The sequence below is a fragment of the Dromiciops gliroides genome, chromosome 4 (genome assembly GCF_019393635.1).
Source record: "Dromiciops gliroides isolate mDroGli1 chromosome 4, mDroGli1.pri, whole genome shotgun sequence".
NCBI classification, from domain to species: domain Eukaryota; kingdom Metazoa; phylum Chordata; class Mammalia; order Microbiotheria; family Microbiotheriidae; genus Dromiciops; species Dromiciops gliroides.
In genome coordinates, this window is record NC_057864.1 from 364,777,350 (window position 1) to 364,797,720 (window position 20,371).

Consider the following 20,371-nt stretch of genomic DNA (forward strand, 5'->3'; position numbering starts at 1 on the left):
AAGGTTATCATACCATATCTCATGGTTCCGAGACAGCCAGTGATTGTGCTAGGCCACAGGTGAATTCAACTGAGTGAGATAAAAAGATAAGTAAGTTCAGTTAAATTAGGTTAAATTAGGAGGGAGAGAGGATGAATACTGGACTGTGCCTAGTAATTGTGCTCTACATAGTCACCATCATAAGCAAACCATGGACTTATGTATACCTGTCTCTCCTTTTGTTGCACATATATTCTCTCCAGGGCCTGCATCAGAGTTCACAGCAAGTTAGTCTCTGAAATGATAAGTTTCCATATTTCTGAAATCTCATTAATTTCACCAAAGACAATATGATGGTAAAAATGTGTGCTATGCTGCATAACTGAGAATATATTAGTGATATATACAATAATTCCAAACCATACCCAGAGTATAATGACATATAAATAATAAACGAATGTAAATAGCTGATTATATTAGACATTGTTACATAATCTTCTTTTAGACATTATTACATAATCTTCTTTTAGCAATTAGACCACATCATCTTATACATGAATTCTCTAGTATAACAGTAGCAGATACTTAAAGTGGTGATTAATTCATCAAAAAGAAATAAGACTTCAATAAGCAAGATTCAATATTCAATAGCATATACTTAAAATGCCTTTGAAAAGTCACTTAGTTTACAAAATCGGGTTTTTAAAGAAAAGCAAAAGAAACAAAAGTAAAAAAAAAAAAAACAAAGCAAAACCAAAAACCAAAAATAAAAGGCAAAAGATTCGCTAAGCACCCTTTTGTGCTCTTAAAGAATTTAAAGGTGTGGTGAATTCCAGGTCTTTTCAGTGCCTTTCAAAAGTCAAAACAAAACAAAAAGCAAAAAGGATAAAAAAAAAAAATAGGTATAGGGTAGGGAAAAGGGTGGGAGAAATTGAGGTGGGCCAGAAAACTAGGCCATGTGCTTCAGTGCTTTTGCCTGTGGAAGGAAATGCTTGTTAAATTTTAAGGTATTTAAGCTGCTAGAGTTTGGGGTATGCCACATTGTTTTAACTGGTTCCCCAATTCTCTGCATGCCAAAGTGGCAGGGGTTTCTGAATTGTCATTGATCTTTCTAATGCTGTCATAATGTTCTTTATGGTAGAAAATGTGGAGTTCTCTAGCATCAGTTTTGTCTGTGCCACTGATTTTCAATAAAGGCTGATTTAATTGATGAACCACAACATTCAGCTGATGCTGCTTAGCAAATGCTACAATTGTATCATTTCCTCCCCACTTTCCAAATTTCTTTAATTCATCAACATATTCTTCAAAAGGGGAGTCATTTACTATAAAAGACTCAAACTCTTGTCTATGGTTAATCATATAAGAAGCAGCTTCTTGTCTGTGTCTGAGATGATTTCTACAGTGACCTTCTAGCTGGTCTGCTAAAGCCCTAAAAAGGCAATTTCCGTCTCCTGATACTTTACGAAGACTGAGTCCCAAAGCATTTAACTGATCAGTGGGATTATTAAATGGGAACTGCCTTTTTCCTCTGAACTCTCTTTGCTCTTTAACAGTTGCTATCTTTAGGGTTTTTACCTCTTTAGCGTCTACCTCAGGTCTATCTGAAATCTCTTCACCTATGAATGGTGCAGGCTTTATATGAGAGCAATGAATCCATGAGTCTTTTTCACCAATTTTAATGGCAGTAGGAGTTGTCAATAATACCTGAAAAGGTCCTTCCCAGGCAGGTTGAGTTCCACTGGTTTTCTGAAAATTCTTTACATATATTTTATCTCCTGGGTTGAAGTTATGCAATGAAAAGTCTAATGGTCCTGCCTGGACCACAGCTCCTGCCTCATGGAGTTCACGTAGCCTGGTCTGTAATTCCTGTATATAGGAAGCAACAGAAGTATCACCTCCCACCAGTGATGTATAAACTGGGGAAAAAGTTTTAGCTTGGATAGGAGGGTGACCAAAAAGCATTTCATAAGGAGATATATGAAGTTCTCCTCTTGGTCTACTTCGTAGATAGAATAATGCCAATGGTAGAACATCAGGCCATTTCAAATGGGTTTCAGTACATAATTTGCCAATCATACTCTTAAGCTCTTTATTCATACGTTCGACTTGGCCTGAACTTTGTGGATGGTAGGGCGTGTGGAATTTTGGAGTCACTCCCAAGAAAGAGTAGATTTGGGATAAAATCGAATCAGTGAAATGTGTGCCTTTGTCAGAATCGATGCGGGCTGGTGGGCCAAAACGAGGTACTATCTCTTTAAGAAGAATTTTGGCAACAAAGGCAGCTGTGGCTCGGGGGCTGGGAAAGGCCTCCACCCACCGAGTGAGCTGATCAACTATAACAAGGCAAAATTTATAATGTCCTGCTTTTGGCATAGTAATATAATCAATTTGTAAGTGCTCAAAAGGTGTATATGCTAGAGGACGCCCTCCATAAGCTTTGGCCTTAAAAGCATACTGATTATAAGACTGACATGTGGAGCAGCTCGAGCAGATTCGAGATGCTGTATTAGTCACACCTGGTGCTATCCAGGTTCTCTTAATAGAGTCTACAATGCCTTGTGTACCAAAATGGCCTTTTCTGTGAACAGAGAGGCATACCTGGTGGTAGAATTTCCGGGGAAGAAATGGCTTACCTTCCGGAGACACCCAGATGCCATTGATCTGTTTCGCCTTAAATTTCTTTTTCCACTTTTCTACTTCAGAATCGTCATAGGTTAGGTTGGAAGGAATATCCTCAGAAGGTGAAAGGTTAAATACATGTTCAGGAGCTTCTAATGCAGCTAGCTTGGCTGCAGAATCGGCTCGTGCATTTCCCTTTGAAACAGGATCACTATTCCCTGTGTGGGCAGGGCAATGTACAACGGCTAGGGAAGAAGGCAGTTTTAGGGCATCTAAGAGGTCCTTGATAAGGTCCCCATTGGCAATAGCCTTGCCCGAGGATGTTAGAAAGCCTCGTTGACGCCAAATCATACCAATAAAGTGGCATATGCCAAAGCCATATTTCGAGTCAGTAAAAATGGTGGCACTCTTATCTTTAGCTATATTACAGGCCTGTGTAAGAGCCACAAGTTCAGCAGCCTGTGCACTAAAATGGGAAGGCAGAGAAGCTGCCCAGAGGGTGTCATAATCAGAAACTACAGCAGCTCCAGTAAAACGGGTTCCCTCTCTCATAAATGAGGAACCATCTGTATAGAGGACAAGATCAGGATTTTCTAAAGGTGTATCAAAAAGATTGTCACGGGGTTTTTCAGCCATATCAACTAAAGAAGCACAGTCATGCAACGGTTCCCCCGAGAATGGTAAGTTAGGGAGTAGTGTTGCTGGATTAAGAACTGTGCAGCGTTTTAAAGTGATATTCTCATTACCTAACAGGGTTATTTCATACTTAGCCAGCCTTTGATCTGAAAAGGCTTGTGTCCTGTGACGTAGTAAGAGAGCCTCCACTTCGTGAGGGCATTGCACAGTTAGAGGGTTACCTAGGACCAAATCAGAGGCTTTTTCTACCAAAAGCGCTGTGGCCGCCACTGCTCTAAGGCAAGGTGGCGCTCCAGCCGCTACAGGGTCCAGCTGAATTGAATAGTAGGCTATAGGACGTTGGTTAGGCCCCAGTGACTGAGTCAGGACTCCAGAAGCCACCCCCCTTTGTTCATGCACAAAGAGAGTGAAAGGCTTACTATAATCTGGCAGTCCTAGGGCAGGTGCTGATAACAAGGCCCGTTTTAATTCTTTTATGGCTGAGAGATGCTGGGGATCCAACTGTAAACTGTCTGGAACAGAACTTTTTGTAAGAGCTATGAGGGGTTTAGTAATTTCACCAAAAGAGGGTATCCATTGTCTACAGTACCCAGCTGCTCCCAGAATGGCTCTCAACTGCCTCTTAGTAGTGGGGGCAGAGAGTTGTTGAATGGCCTGGACTCTCTTAGAAGAGACAGAGCGAGTTCCAGCAGCCAAAATAAATCCTAAATATTCTACCTGGGGCAAACACCATTGTACCTTTGTCTTGGAAACCTTGTGTCCTCTCTTGTGCAGCTCCAGCAGTAAGTGACGGCTATCTTCCTGACAAATTTCAGCATTAGGAGAGGCCAAAAGTAAGTCATCAACATATTGTACTAGTATGGAGCCCTTAAAGGTAATAGAGGCCAGATCCTGCTGTAAAATTTGGGAAAATAATGTGGGACTGTCTACAAATCCCTGTGGGAGTCTAGTCCAGGTCCACTGTCTATTTTTCCAGGTAAAAGCAAATAAATATTGGAAGTCCTCATGTACTGGTATGGAGAAAAAGGCAGAGCAAAGGTCTACCACTGTGAAACATGTAGATTCATAGGGAATCGATGAAATTATCGTAGCCGGGTTTGGAACTATGAAATGTCTAGGAATAACATAATTATTAATCGCTCTAAGATCTTGCACAAAGCGATAAACAGGTTTACCATCTGGCCCAGGCTTGGGTTTTTTAACTGGCAAAATGGGAGTATTGCATGGAGAGTGATGACATGGAATAATAATACCCTGGCTTTTCAAAGCCTCAATTATAGGGGTGATCCCTTCTATTGCTTCCCTAGACAATGGATACTGTGGAATGGAGGGGGGTGGTCCCCCCTTAACTTTAAAGGTAACAGGCATGGCAGACTTAAGGAGCCCCACCTCATTAGGGGATGAGGCCCATAAAGACTCAGGAATGTCAGAGGGGATTTTGGATACCTCCCCTGCTGTTCCTTGAGCTTCTGTAAGTAAAATTGGTAATAAATGAACAGTATCCTCTGGCAATTGTAAGGAGACAGCCCCATCTGGAGCACAAGATATGGTTGCTCTAAGCTTGCAAAGGAGATCACGACCTAATAAATTTACAGGGGCATCAGGCATGAGTAAAAATGAATGTTCCACTGTTAAGGGCCCCATAGATACCATGCGAGGATTCAATTTTGCCACTCTCTGGCTCTTTCCTGAGACTCCCACTACATTCAAAAATCCTACAGGTCTACACCCAGCATCTGGTTTGCTTACTAATACTGATTTAGAGGCTCCTGTGTCTAGCAGACAATCATAATAAGTCTCCCCCACTTTTAAGGTGACATGTGGTTCATTACTCTGGGGAGGTGAATGGACTGGCACAAGTGCATTCAAAAAATCCGGATCTGGGAATATATGGCTTTCATTATCTATGTTCCATTCCTCCCCAAGACACCATCATTCCTGTGTCCTCTTCTGAGGGGGGTCTTGGTTACCATTATTCTGGTACTGCCTTTCTGTATTCCTCCAAAAAGATCTATTTCTATTTTGATTTCGCCTGTAATTAGATTTAGAATTTCTTCTCCAAGTCCTACATTCTCTCAATTCATGCCCCTCCTTACGACAGTAACAACACACCTTAGTGTCCTTGTTCCGGTGTCCACATGGCTGACTAGGAATCGCTGGTGCCAGAATGCTCTGTTTAGGGTGATCTGGATCTTCCTCACGTGAGTCAAAGACATAATTTGCAAGTTCCTTAATTCTATCTACTGAGAGATTTCTCCAGTCTGGACATTGTTTCAGAAAGTATCTGCGTATTTCTGGCAGTGAATTATAAACAAATGTGTTGAGAATGATACAGGAATCTCTTAAATCTACTGGATCCAATCTGGTGTACTGTCTAGCGGCCTCACAAAGTCTATCATAAAATCTGTTTGGTCTTTCATTAGCCTCCTGAGGTAGGCTTAAAAATTTCTGCCAGTTTTCCGGTTTTCTAGAGCAAGATTCCATTCCCTTCAGAAGTGTTTCTCTAGCATCTTTTAATCTTTGGAAATCCCTATCATCATTATAATTCCACTCTGGATCCTTTAGAGGCCATTCCACATCGGCCTTACCTTTCGCAACAAGGGCATTTCCTGCTGAGATAATATCTGTAATCTCAGTTGGGGACAGTAAAGTTTCCAAAAGGCAAGTAACATCAGCCCAACTGGGTTGATATGCATTAAATATAGTCCTTAACTGTGAAATTACAGTGTTTGGATTTTTCTCAAAACTAGGGATGATTGATTTCCATGCGCTCAAGTCACTTGGTCTAAAGGGGCTATATTTTCTGACTTGAATTGGCACTCCCTTCTTACTATGTTCTATAGCTTCCTGCAGAGGGAGTAGTTTCTGCTGATCTGATTCTGAACTTGGATCATCTCTAGTAGAAACAGCCATTTTGAGGTCTCTCTCCATATGTGAGAGTTTCCCCCACATCATAACAATGATAATAACAAAAACAATGATAATAACAAAAACAAAAAAAAAACAACAAAAAAAAATAAAATCCTTAGTCGTATGAACTATGGATGTGGTATTAAAAGGTATTTCAATTGCAGGCATAAAATTTCTACTTATATTAAACGTATTTTCCCAAAGATTCTCACGTATACTATTATACAAAAAACTTTTTGCTGCCTGAATGAGGAAAAAACCAATAATGTTATGAAGGACCATTGAGTAAACTATTCCTCTAAGTCGGGATGTTATGCTGTCCCAATACATTCCGATGAGAAAAATCAAAGGGATGGTAGAATATTCTAGCATCTTGCCCTTTAAACTGGGCTGGCTTTTCTGTTTAAAGCAAGACTTTTAGAGGCTTAAAGTCTTTAAGGGAGATTAGACAAAGGGAAAGTCCGCGGGGGGGGGGGGGGGGGGGTATTTGGAAAATCCACCGAATTAGCCGGCTTATGGCCAAACTAGGGAGGGTGGGAGGGTCCTTAAGGTCCCTTCGGGGTCGCCAAACTGTGAGATTTAAAATTGGATATTAGATCATAAATCTCCCCTACTTAACCCTTCCCTTAATTCATCTCCCAGACTAGTAAATGGAAGAAGCTTCTGGTTTTCTAGATAGAGCCTTTATTGTATATAAGGTGTTGTTGATTAGAAGGATAGGAAAACAGAAATACAGTACAAATCGTCTTAAATCTAGGCTGTCTATATTCCTTATAAAAACTCACCAAACCGATTTAGGCCACCTTTGGAGTGAGTCAGACCGTCTGTGCCGCGCCGCCCGGAGTCCCGCCAAGCCGGCAAAAAAAAAAGGCTACTCCCCTTCTCTCCACCCCGGAAGTCAAAAAACCCGGCAGGCAGTCTGACATGCCCAGCAGGCGGACTGTACCCGGCAGGCAGTCTGACATGCGCAGCAGGCGGACTGTACCCGGCAGGCAGTCTGACATGCGCAGCAGGCGGACTGTTCATCTCCTCCCCAAAAGGGTGGTCCTTGAAAAACTGGCGTCTTTCAGTTATCCTAGCCGACTGTTAAAAACTTTCATATTTTACCACACTGTTCAATTGTATACATCTGTCCTTCATTCTCTCTTCTGAGCTCCAGGCCCCATTTCCAATTGTTTGATCTCTAACTGTATGTTTTGTTGGCAGCACAAAACTTAACACGTTTAAAAGAGAACTCACTATTTCACTCTAAACTTTCCTTCCCTCCTAACTTCCCTATCTCTATCAAGGTTATGACCATAGTTCTTATCATCTGTGTTCACAGCATAAGAGAAACATACAACTCTTTACTATTACTCAAACTCCATATCTAACCAGTTGCTAAGTCTCATTGATTATATCTCCTCAGTATCTATATTTCTTTCTCTCCTGCCACCACAACCACTCTAGTTCAGGTTCATATTACTTCTTGTCTAGACTTGGTGATGAGACTCTAACTGGTCTCCATGCTTCAAATCTCTTCCCTCTACAATCAATCCTCCTCAGAGTTAACAAGTAAAATAATGTCATCTATAGAAAAGAGCTGAACACCCTCCATAACAGTGGCAAACATTTTTGGTAAGAATACAACTCTCTATTTTATAACCCATTTGATAATAATAACCAGAGATCATTAAATAGAGTTATCTCTGTTAAATCTTTCAAGGAATTTTTTTATGATTTAGACACATGAACCTTGTTGGAAGAGAATCTTTAAAGGGGCATTTTTGTTGTACCAAATTAAAAGCTTTTTTGTAGTCAACAAACAATAAGCACTATAGGACCTTTTTTTCTCCATACCTTTCAATCAACTGGACGATGGTCTGAATAGAATATCATTTTAAAAACTCTTCCCTTTCTTTTGTACCTTTATCAATGCCCTCAATATTCATGTAGTGTATTCTCATTTTTAAAAATTGTGGAGATGGAAAAGAAGACATATAGTAGTTACTAATGTTTGTCTTTTTCGATGTTGGTATCTGTTATTTTTCCATTTGGAGCATCATTTCTTCCTTCAGATGTCTTAAAAATCAATACCACAAAGTCTAGAAAATTGTGTTACCTCAAGCACAAACCTATTTGTTTTCTTCAACAACATTTCTATTTCTTCATGTAGCATATCAGAAACTTTTGATATTAGAGTCCAAATGTGGTGGTTACATTCTGATGGCAAAAAGGATTTGTCAAAAAAAATCATTATAGATCTTTTTTTCCATTTGTTTTTGTCCTCCCATTTTCAATCTTATATTCCTTTGGAATGATCTAGCCTTTAGGTCTCTTATGAAGATTTTTATAAACTCCCCCCCCCATCTATTAATGCTTGCTTTTTAAAAAAGTAATACTATAGGGGAAGCTAGGTGGCATAGTGGATAGAGCACTGGCCCTGGATTTATGATGACCTGAGTTCAAATCCTGTCTTTATTTACAAATTTATATTACAAATTTGTGTGACTTTTGGCTATTATATTTTCCCCTTGGCAACAAGATGGTCTTAGCTGGATCAGGCAGTTTCTAATATCTTTTGGTCTCCTTATTGTGGCAATTGATTTATGCCATTGATTTATACCATTTACATTTTCTGAGGAAATGCTAATAGTCTGTATTACTGCCTGTTCTTTTATCCATTTCAATTTTTTGAATTTCCAAAAATTGTTTAAAGAGTTCAGATTGAATTGGCCCAATTCCTTCCCATATTTTCTACAAATATTTTTTTTCTTTCCTATAATTATTTGGTAGTTTCCACATCACCATCCTAGCCTGACTCTCTCCTTGAAGAAAGTGTTTACGATATATTGGCATAAATCTAGTGTATAATCTAGAAGGTCTTTTGCCTCTCTCATTTCTTACTACCTGACTGTTTCCTAGTATATCTTCTGACAGTCTCCCCTTTGTTCACCCTCACTTGAAGCAGACCTATAACAAAAATGAAGTGACTGGGGGTTTTCCCCAGAGGACTGATATCCAAAGGATAGACTTCCTCTCCTTCCAACCCTGAGCCTCATACATAGAGATCTCCTACCAGCTTATACCAGATTTCTTTTTTCTTTTTTTTGGTGAGGCAATTGGGGTTAAGTGACTTGCCCAGGGTCACACAGACAGTAAGTATTAAGTGTCTGAGGCCGGATTTGAACTCAGGTACTCCTTAATCCAGGGCCAGTGCTTTATCCACTGCGCCATCTAGCTGCCCATATAACACATTTCTTGAAACTAGCCCTACTCCCTATCATTATGATGATGCTCTTTTGTCATAATGTCCCTCTTCTAGGGCTCAGTTTCCTTCTTTCCAACTCCTAAATGCTGAATTCTCTAAGGGTTAAGCCATCTCATCTCCCTAACTTTTCATCCCACAATCTTGGATAATTTCCCAGTTACCTTCCTGATCTGTTCCTGAGTGAAATAATTTATAGGTACAGATGTCTACTGAAATCATTGAATATTGAAGTATATGTTGACTTGGGAAATTTCCTATCAAGTGCTAGAATTTTTTTGCCTCCTTATTCTCTGCAACAGATGTCAGAGCTTAAGATACCATTATCTCCCAAGAGCATATCACAACCCAAAAAAATGAAACCTGAGTGATTCAAGATTGCTATCTCAATTAACTTTTTTCTCTCATATGAAGAGACCTGCTCAAAATTTCATTACCTCCCCTTTCATTACTGGTTTTTTTTAGATAGGTATAAAGAGAAAGAAATGTAGATACTTCTCTCTTCATATAAAACATCTTTCATCCTGCTTTGAGTCTGCAATATTGAGTCAATTTCTCCACTCCAATTCCTGATAACCAACATAGCCATTAGAGTTCACATAAGGGTGAACTCACAACCTCCACTGAAAAAACCATTGGATACACAGGTCTATAAGTAGTTCTGTGAGACAACCTTTCCCTTAGAGATAAACTGGGTTCCAGCTAATCTGATAATGATTCCTAAATCTTTTATAGCATTCAATTTCACTTTCAACCCCCAACCTTGAACTCTAGCCTATTTGTTTTTACCAATTTTTCTCTGGATCAGCAGAAAAAGAGGGGGGAAAGATTTGACTTCTGAAGTGTTCCTTTAAAGGTTTATCTTTGTGAAAAGTCTTTCTCCTTGGGTCTGTGAGAAATAGTGGAGAGATGCTTTCACTCCCTAGAATGTGCACAGCCCTTCTCAGTTTTGGGTTTTGACTTATCATGCTCAGCAGTGTTTACAAGAAGAAAAAAAGAACAGCATCTTGTAAAGCCAGATTTGGTCCTTAGCCATATTAGACATGAGACAGCATTATTTATCCAATTCTGTGATGCATACATGGTATAATTTCAGTTTACCCAAGGGTTCCCTTCCCTCTTTTAATGTATCACTTTAAAAACTTAAAATTACATATGTGGAAAGCATAATAATTTAGGAAATAGTTTGAGAAGAGTTATACTGAGCCATCACATTCAGACATCATCTGAGAGTCCACTGACAATGTCTACACATACGTTCTGTGAAGTTCATCATTAAAACCACTTATTCAACATACAGGGTTTTTGTTGTTGTCTTTTGTTTCTGTTTTTTGGGGAGGGCAATAGGAGTTAAGTAACTTGCCAAGAGTCACACAGCTAGTAAGTGTCAAATGTCTGAACCCGAATTTGAACTCAGGTCCTCCTGAATCCAGGGCTAGTCCACTACACCACCTAGATGAATCTAGCATGCAAGTTTAAATGATGGCCTTTAAATGGTTTTTTGTTTCAATTTACACATCCTTTTTACATGACTCATTTGTCAGCAAGGATAGTAGCAGTAAATAGAGCACTAAACCTGAAGTTAGGGAGTCAGAAAGGCCTGAGTTCAAATTCAGCCCAAGCAAGTCACTTATCCCTCTGTTTACCTTCAGGTTCCTTCACTACAAAATGCTAATAATAAAAGCACCTACTTCACAGGATTGTTGTGAGAATCAAACAAGATAATAGTTGTAAAGCACAGTGCTTGGCACTTAGTAGGAGTTATAAATGTGTTACCTATACCTATCAATGTTATTATTATAATTAGTTCTGCCTTTTAGGGCAAAGATGATTAGTAATAGTTAATGTAATTAAAATAAGAACAGCTGATATTTATAATAATGCTTTAAGATTTGCAGGGCTTTTTTTGTAAAATGCTTTTAAAATATTTTCTCATTTGATCCTTATGACAACCTTAGGGAGGTAGGTACTATCATAGGCCCATTTTTCAGTCAGTTAAAAGTTAAGTTACTTGCCTAGGATCACACAGCCTCTAAGTTTCTGAAGCAGGATTTGAACTCACGTCTTCCTAATTCTAGGTCTAAAGCTCTATCCACTACACCACCTATCTGCCTGTGATCAATCAATGACTCAATCAATAGACATTTATTAAGTGCCTACTATGGGCCAGTCATTGTATTATGTGTTGGGATACAAAAAGAGGCAAAAAATAATCCTGTCCTCAAGGAGCTGACAATCTAATTGGAGAGACAACATGCAAACAAATATGTATAAAGCAAACTATATACAATATAAATCTAAATAATTCAAAGAGGGAATGCGATGGAATTAAAGAAAGTTTAGGGAAGACTTCCTATAGAAAGTTAGGTTTTAAATGGGATGTAAAAGAAACAATAGAGTTCATTAGTCAGAGGGGATGAGTTTCCTTAATAATAAAATAAGGTTGTTATAAAGTGCTTTGCATAGTTCTTGGCACATAGTAGGTAGTACTAAATGTTTATTCCTTTTCCTTTTTAGTTTAAAAATATTCCATTTAGTCCATAATTCTTTCTTTTCTCTAATCAAACCATTACTTTTTGTCTCCAATGGTTTCTCCTTTTTGCTTAATTAAAACACCCCTCCTCTCCACAGGAAAGACATATTATTTTATCCCTTTGTTTAGATTTTTTTTTAATTTGTATTGCTGAGCCATAATGTAAAGTGTGGATCCAGCCTCCAAACCCTTTTTTGTCCATGTGGCTATTTAGTTTTCAGTGAACTGTGTGAGTCCCTTTGCCAATGGTTTTAAGGGTATAAATACACAAAATTTTACAGATAAGCAAATTGAAATGGCTACTCACTCACCAAGATCACAAATGTATTAGTATCTCCCAGAATTCCAACTCCATATCTTGCCTTCTTTCTACTTTGCCAATATCATGGAATCTCACATTTTGAAGGGGCCTGAGGCATCATCTAGTTCAACCAGTACTAAAGAGGAATGTCCTCCATAATGTCTCCAGTTGATGAATACTGTGTCCAGTAATTGTTGGTCATGAGAATGAACCCCAGCATTTGAAATCATTTTTGAAAGAAATTTATTTGGTTATTTGATAAATGAGAGAAGCAGAAGGTATGACCCCTTGACCAATCTTTGTAAAGTTTACAATATAGTTTATAGGGTTCGAATAAGAGTACCAACACTAAGCTTCAGTACAATCAGTAAAGTGTAAGATTGTCAAGAGAGCAGTCCTAGACAAGGTCCATTGAGATATATAAATATCTGTAAACAGAAACATTCAAATAAAAGTAAATTGAGATGTAAGCATAAGCATTCAAATTTAAGGAATTCCAAACACAAAAATTAGGTGGACCTAAGAACTGGGTGGGATCCAAACCTTCCTTGTAGCCTGTCTGGCTTCCCCTGAGAGTCTTTCTGAGGTCACCTGACCCCTAAGTAAGCTTTAAGGTTAGACATTTTCTAGCTGCTTAAATCTTTATTCAAACAATATTAATAAATGATGGATAATAAATTATTTTCCCATACCATTCAACTAGTTCAGCTTCCACTGCCTTCCATCTAGTTTATATCTTGCCCTTTTTATCCACATGAGATAGCATTAGAGACTGTCAACTGCCTTGCTGAAATCCAGGAATGGCAATTAACTTGACCAAAAAGGACACAAGATTGGTCTTGATAAAATCATGCTGTCTTCTAACGATCCCTACTTCCTCTTTGAAATATTTATAGCATCACTTTAGTTATGCATTCCAGAATTTTTGGAGGACTAGAAGGCAAGCTAATCCTCTATTTTTTTTTTCACATTGAACCACCACTTAACTACTTACGTCTGCATCTTAAGATGAAAATTCTCCATGATTTTTTCAAAGATCACAAGCAGTGGTTCAGAAATCATATTCAGAAGGTTTTTTTCAATAACATACTCCTTGTAGCAGGAGTGCTGGAAATAAAGGAATAGATAGAAGTCATCTTTAACTGTTAAGTGGTAAAGCTCAGACTCAAACTCCGGTCTTCTTACTGGGTCTGAAAATCCAATGTTATTGATAGAAGTCCATTCCAATACTTCTCCCATCATATTTCCTCCACGCAAATAACTGTGATGTAAGCAAGTATTATATAGATACAAATGAGAGGTGCCAGCAAAGTTCTATGAGAAATTTGAGAAGGTGGAGTGGAAGAATCAAGGAGGGCCCCTTCTGGAGAAAGTGCTAGATGAGTTGAGCCTTAAAGGAAGGTGAGAGGAGTTCCAGAAAGGCAAAATGAAAAGAAGTCCATTCCAGGTTGGGGAGACAATATGAACAAAGGCACATACATGAGAGATGACATGATGGTGGCTTAGTTAAGTTTGTCTGGAATATAGAATATATAAAAGAGAATAGAATGAAATGTGGCTAGAAAGATAAGTCGGTGACAGATTTTTAAGTTCCTTGGGAAGCATGAAAAGTTCATAGTTTATTCCTTTGGCAAGGTTGGGGGGACTGCTGAAGGTTTCTGGGTAGAGAAGTAAAATGGATCAAACACATTTGCAGATTGCCAAGTCCTTCTTGCTCCTGTATTTCAAGGTAGATTCTGCCAATGCCTAAGCTGTGATTTAGGCACTTTTAGAATCTACACTAATTCATTTAGTTGCTAGGGTACCATCCAGTCAATTTATTTTTTTTTTTTTGCTTTTAAGTAATAAAAAGTAACCTATTATAAAAGTTAATGCAGATCCCAGAGGTGACTCATTTAGAATTGCTGTTGAAGCCTGGCTCATTATTGTGTTAAGAGACCATAATGTCTGTGACATTGTGTCTAACACCCAGATGGTTATAATCCTCACCCTTAAATTTTTATAATAATCTAAATTACTATGATTCACACTAACACAACTAACTATATTTAGAAAAATTAATTGTTAAACTCCCAGGTACTACACAGCATATGAATATGGTAAGTGAAAAGTATTTTCAACACAAGGTAAGAGAAAAAACCGGAAAATCTGAAAGTGAATTCCCTTAGCCACAATCTTGGAAAGGCTGCATACAGAGGTTTCATGAGGCTCAAATGAGATAATGGGTAGAGAACACTTTGCAATAAAGCACAATGTAAATGCCAGTTATCATTATTATTATTAATATTACCCTTCAGTCACTAGGCCCCCTAATCTAGAGATGACTTTATTCCCTGAGCCTTCTACTACACTCCTGCTGAGCTCTAAGCAATGTTTGTAGAGCAATACAATAATGTGCTGCTAAATGTTTAACAACCAGGCTGAGTGAGGAGAAAGAAGAAAGAAATGTATACACACACATTTTTTATTTTAATCTGCATTATTAACATTTTTCTTAAGTCTAGGAAATCAACAAACAATAAATCAAGCCCTGACTTATAGCTAGTTTTTGAGGTATAAATACTCATGCTGAAAATTTAACAATTGGCTCCATTACACCCTGCTTACATGTGGCTCATCATAACTGTTATTATTTACTGTTCCAACAGACCCTACATTTGTTAGGTAATGGAAGTGGAAGGGGAGAGGATACACTATGGAGCTTGAGTAGAGTTTGAATGAGTTTGGAGTGGAGGTCGGAGGTTGAGTGAAGTGGACTTTGGCTGGCATAGTGTTTTGCACATAGTTCATATAGTGTGGCATGACAAGAAAAGCACTATATTTGCAGCCATTGTGCCATTTCTTGGTTCAAATCCTGGCTCTACCACTTGCTAACTATGTGACCTTGAAAGAATCATTTCACCCCTTTAGGTCCCCAGTTTGTTCATCTATAAAATGATGGGGTTGATCCCTAAGAACACTTCTAGGTCTAAATCCTAATTCTATTTTTTTAGAATTCAATCAAAATCAAATGATTGAATTGAATCAAAGTCCTCTAAGGATAATGTTTAAAAAAAGACAGCAGTAGAGATGGCAGAAGAGATTTCCTTACAGGTCCCAGAAATGTATTCTATATATGTCTGATGAGAATACCCTAAAAAATTCAGAGGGTAACTGGACCCAGGCTGCTACAGAGACATTATCTGAGTCTCTTCAGTCTCAAGGTTGAAGTAAGAAACTCTGGTATACCCGTGTATACGCAGGATATGAGCTATCCATTATTGTAGCACCATGTTACTATAGCATACTATTATATACTATAACACCACTGTCTTCCCCCAGCAATCCTATGGCTTACCAGTGACCCTTACATCACCATTGTTCCTCCCCCATTTCCCCAGAAAACAACTGAGCTAGTGGGAGAGGAAAAATTTCCTTTTCCTTTAATTGACTCCTGGGTCAGTTATACCCAACCTCCCCAGTCAAAGTTGTATAAATGACTCAGGGCACCTTCCTTAGGCTGCTTGCTTACCTTTTAGAATCCAGACCCTCCCCCATTTGAAGAATATCTAAAGTGAACTTTGTTCAATTATTATTAATGTCAAGAGAGAGGAGGAGATATGCTCTCAAACATTACTCACCATTGTCATGGAGGTCTATCACAAAGTCCAAGTTAAATAAAAGCAATGGAATAGCTTATATGCTATATTGTTATCCATGTCATGTAAAGAGAATATAAGTAATGTCCTTGGCACATTGGGTGTGCCCCCTATATCAAATTTATGGCAGGGAGGATGGATGAGAGTTACAAAGGATGAATAGACATGGATGGAATACAATCTATATCCTTGGCAGGATTACCCACACCTATGAGATCACAGAAACAGTGGAGTCTACTGAACACATTATTCAATAAGAAATCATTTCATAAAAGTACATTTATTAAGTATCAATCATATACTAGGTATTGAGGATATGAAGACGATAAAAATACATACCATCATGGAGCTTACATACTGTAAGGTCAGGCTAGTACTGACAAGACAATAATAATGAAATCCAGGAGATCCCAAAAGGGTCAATGCAGTTTTAAGCTATTAAAACTTATACATAATATTATTATATGATACTTATATATAATATTATTATACATAATAATGTTATTATAAAGGTTATTGTTTTAAAGCTTAAAACTGTACTAAGACTTTGAATATGTCCTGGATGGCGGGGGCTCAAAATGATGTTGATTACGTTAAATTTACAAATAGAAAAAGAGAGGGAAAATTTGAATGGGATATAAAATGAGAAAAAAACAGGCAAAATTATACACCAGATAGAATGAAACTATTATGTTGGCATCATAAAATTTCAGAGTTGGAAGTGACTTCAGAGGGCATCTGGTTCAATGTGCATCTTGGCAATAATCGATTCTACAACACCCCTCACAAATGTACATCAATACAGTCTCCACTGTAAAACACAGTTACTGCACAGTTCATCTGATGAAGCATGGCAACCTTAGTACACAGTATTTCTACTCACATTTTGAGATGGATCTAGTAAGTCATCCACTACAGTACAATATAATGCATAATAAAATATGCTACATTTTATATATATATATATATGTGTGTATATATATACATATATATATATATATATATTTAAAGAATTGAATTGTAAAATAGAGGTAATTGAAAGTGGAATGAACTTTCAAAATCTTCTGATTAAATTTACTCCTTTTTACTAATTAGAAAACATGCCCAGAGTAACAAAACAAGGGGGCAGCTGGGTGGTACAGTGGATAAATTACTGTCCCTGGATTCAGGAGGAACTGAGTTCAAATCCCGCCTAGACACTTGACACTTACTAGCTGTGTAACCCTGGGCAAGTCACTTAACCCTCATTGTCCTGCAGAAAAAACAACAAAACACACACACACACACACACACACAATAACAAAATGTCATGGCCCAGTTCCAACAGGTAATTGAGTCACATTGGAAACCTTTTCCTGATTCCAGTTCAGCAACTCTTTCTACTACACCATGCTACAGCTTGGCTTTCCTTAAAATAAGTCTAAATCCTTAGCAAGTAATGCAGAATTTTTGATCACTTGGATAATTTGAACCAGTGGTGAGTTCTCCATTACTGTGGTGACTCAAGTGGATTTTATTTGTTTTGCCACTCAGGGGGTACACTGTAGAAAGGATTATTATTCAGTATTAATTAGCTGAACTAGATGACCTCTGAGGTACCTACCAACTCTGAGATTCTCCTAATTCTGATTATCTCATCATAATGAGGGAAAATGATCAAGGTGACACAAGCAATGAATGGATACTAGCTACATCAGGAATGTGTATTTTTCTAACTCTTGTAGAGAAAACTTTGTTCAGACATCTCAGGGGAAAAAAAAGAAACAGCGATACACTGTTTGATGTCACCTTTACCCCAGGCAGTTGCCATTTTGATATTTCCTTCTGATTTTATCATAGCAAAAGAGACAAGCTGTTGAAAGTGGCAAACAAGAAGCTGAGAACACATTAAAAGAGGGCAATGACATACTTGATGAAGCCAAGCATCTTGCTGATGAAATCGACTCTGTGATAGATGTGAGTATTCTATAACAGCCAAACAGATTTTGAAACATGTGGCAGGAGTGACACAAGTGCTAGTAAACATCAATAAGAAGTAATATTCTATACTTATACCCACATTGGCATGATTAGCTCAAGGAAATTCAATGTATAGTTTGTTTTTTTCCTTCCAATCATGTTTTATATCAATCCAGTAGTATCATATTTATGGTCCAAGCTTATAAGATATGGCATTGCTACCCTAGTAGACTTGAAAGTTTGCACATAAGACTATACACACCTATGCATGTACACACAAATGAAATCTAGACCTTCTCTTCCACACAGGCAAGGGATTTATCTTATTTAAAATATGATGCTTATAATATGTATTTTGTGTGATATATGGCATTAAGAAGGAGAAATGTAAGCAGCCAAGGCCTTATATGGCTAAGTATCATGCAGTATATTGTATACATGTGACTGTATAGTCTAAAATTTCTATACATGTATCCTATACAAATAAGTAACACTATCCTCTTGAGAGTTAAATTTTTACATGGAAATTTGCTTCATTAATTTCCCAATTTTCTTCATTAAATTAGTGCTTTAGCACTGTTACCTTTTTATTCCATTAGTTCAACTGATATTTAACTAAAGGTAATTTTATATCTCAGAGAGAAATTAGTTAATGAGAGATTAGTTGCTTAAAGTTTCTCCTCTCCTCTAATCTTCATGACAGTTTGTTAAAGACATACAGAAAAAGTTGCCAGCAACATCTGAAGAACTTAAGGATAAAACAGATGATCTGTCCCAAGAAATTAAGGATAGAAGACTTCCAGAAAAGGTGTTAGAGGCTGAAGACCATGCAGCCCAGCTGAATGAATCATCTGCAGTCCTAGATGGGTATGTTAGCCATTTCTGGGGATTTCTGAGTACAATTATTATTTTCTTGCCTCATGGAAAGAGTAGAAAGTTGCTTTCAAAGTTTGATTGCTATAATTATGAGCATACAAACCACGTATCCTTGCTGTGGTGCCTAATTAGTCAGGTCTGGACAAAGCCGTATGGAGCAGCATCAAAAGTTTCAGTTGAAAGTGCATGCAAATTTGGTTTGGGTAGGGGGTGTACATAGCCTTTGGCTAAATTTATTTAAAAATTGAAAAAATATCTTTTTCTCAGCATTAGAAAGCACAGTAGCTGTCTGATTACCATTTAAAATAATAAAAACCACATATCCTTACTCCAGTCAGTTTTCTTTTTGCAGTTGTATGGCAGTTTATTTTTTAAAGTATGGCTTTTGAAATGTGACCATATAGACACTGAATGACAAAAAGTAATGGGGATTTTCACAGTTGGAAAGAACTATTATCCAGTTCCATGATATTTCTTTCAAATCAATAGAAACAATTTTTGAGATATCTACTGTTTGGAAGACATCAAGTAGGTACTTATTTCTCTAGTATTAGCAATAGGGACAGCAAATGATTTCATTGGATTAGGAAACTCCCAGATGGAGAAATACCTCTTCTACTAATGCAGAATGGTAACTTTCTTGAAATTTATAGTCTTAGGAAGTTTCCTAGACCCCTGAAACAATAAGTGCCTGGCTCAGGAACACATAGTATGTGTCAGAGGTGGGGATTGAGCACAGGTCTTCCTAGGATCATTGCCAAAGCTCCATCCAGCCCCTAATTGTGTCACTTGTTTTGTAATATAAGGGATAAAAATTAACACATGAATTCCATCTGCATTAAAACCAGTTTATCTCATATAGTACCTAAAATCAAATCCAGGTTGTGCTACATGCAACATATTCTGAACCCATATGTATTTAGAAAGTTTTTTTTTAATAAGATACTATTTTGAAGTATTTTAAAGGAACTCAAAGCTGGTTTATGTAAGATAATGTGTTATAGCTATAAAATTATGATAACAGATTTAACTTGAATATATGCCCTACCCCACAATTCAGAATTGCAGTAATTAATGCTTATTGGCAATAACCAATTAGTTACAAGCCCTGTGAAAAACATTCTACTCAGTAACTATTTTCATTTTGATTGCCACCCGGGACCATCCAAATAGAATCCTTGAAGAAGCTAAAAACATCTCCTTCAATGCTACTGCAGCCTTCAAAGCTTACAGCAACATCAAAGACTACATTGATGAAGCTGAAAGGGTCGCCAAGGAAGCCAAAGGTCATGCAAATGAAGCCACACAACTGGTAAGAAAATCAGCATCTGTGCAAAATACCTCAAATTTAAATGAGCTATAATTTTTAAAGAATGAATGGAATTGCTTTTCTAGGATAACAAACTGAAGTTGTATTTCCTTGATCCTCTGATTTTTACACGGAAAGAAAATGTTGAGTACACTTGTGCATGTGGTCTGAGCTGCTCTTTTCTACTCTCTGAGCACAAGACACGCCCTAAATGGCCCTATGTTATTACTACTTTTAACCTCTCTCATCTGCCTCCTTGGATGAACAGCTGGGGCAAAGAGGGGAAAGTTAGATATTAAGAACAATGCATGGTATGACATCATCAATGACATCATCAGTATCGTATGCTGACAGTGAGAAA

At 37.8% G+C, this 20,371-nt stretch overlaps 1 protein-coding gene across 1 annotated transcript in view; it reads left to right on the plus strand.

Annotated features, from left to right (window-relative positions):
- Positions 1–20,371, plus strand: part of LAMA2 (laminin subunit alpha 2) — an 804,877-nt gene that overhangs the window by 653,131 nt on the left and 131,375 nt on the right. Inside the window, 3 exon segments of the mRNA XM_044002871.1 lie at positions 17,706–17,822; positions 18,529–18,692; positions 19,875–20,013. Coding sequence (XP_043858806.1) covers positions 17,706–17,822; positions 18,529–18,692; positions 19,875–20,013 — 420 coding nt within the window.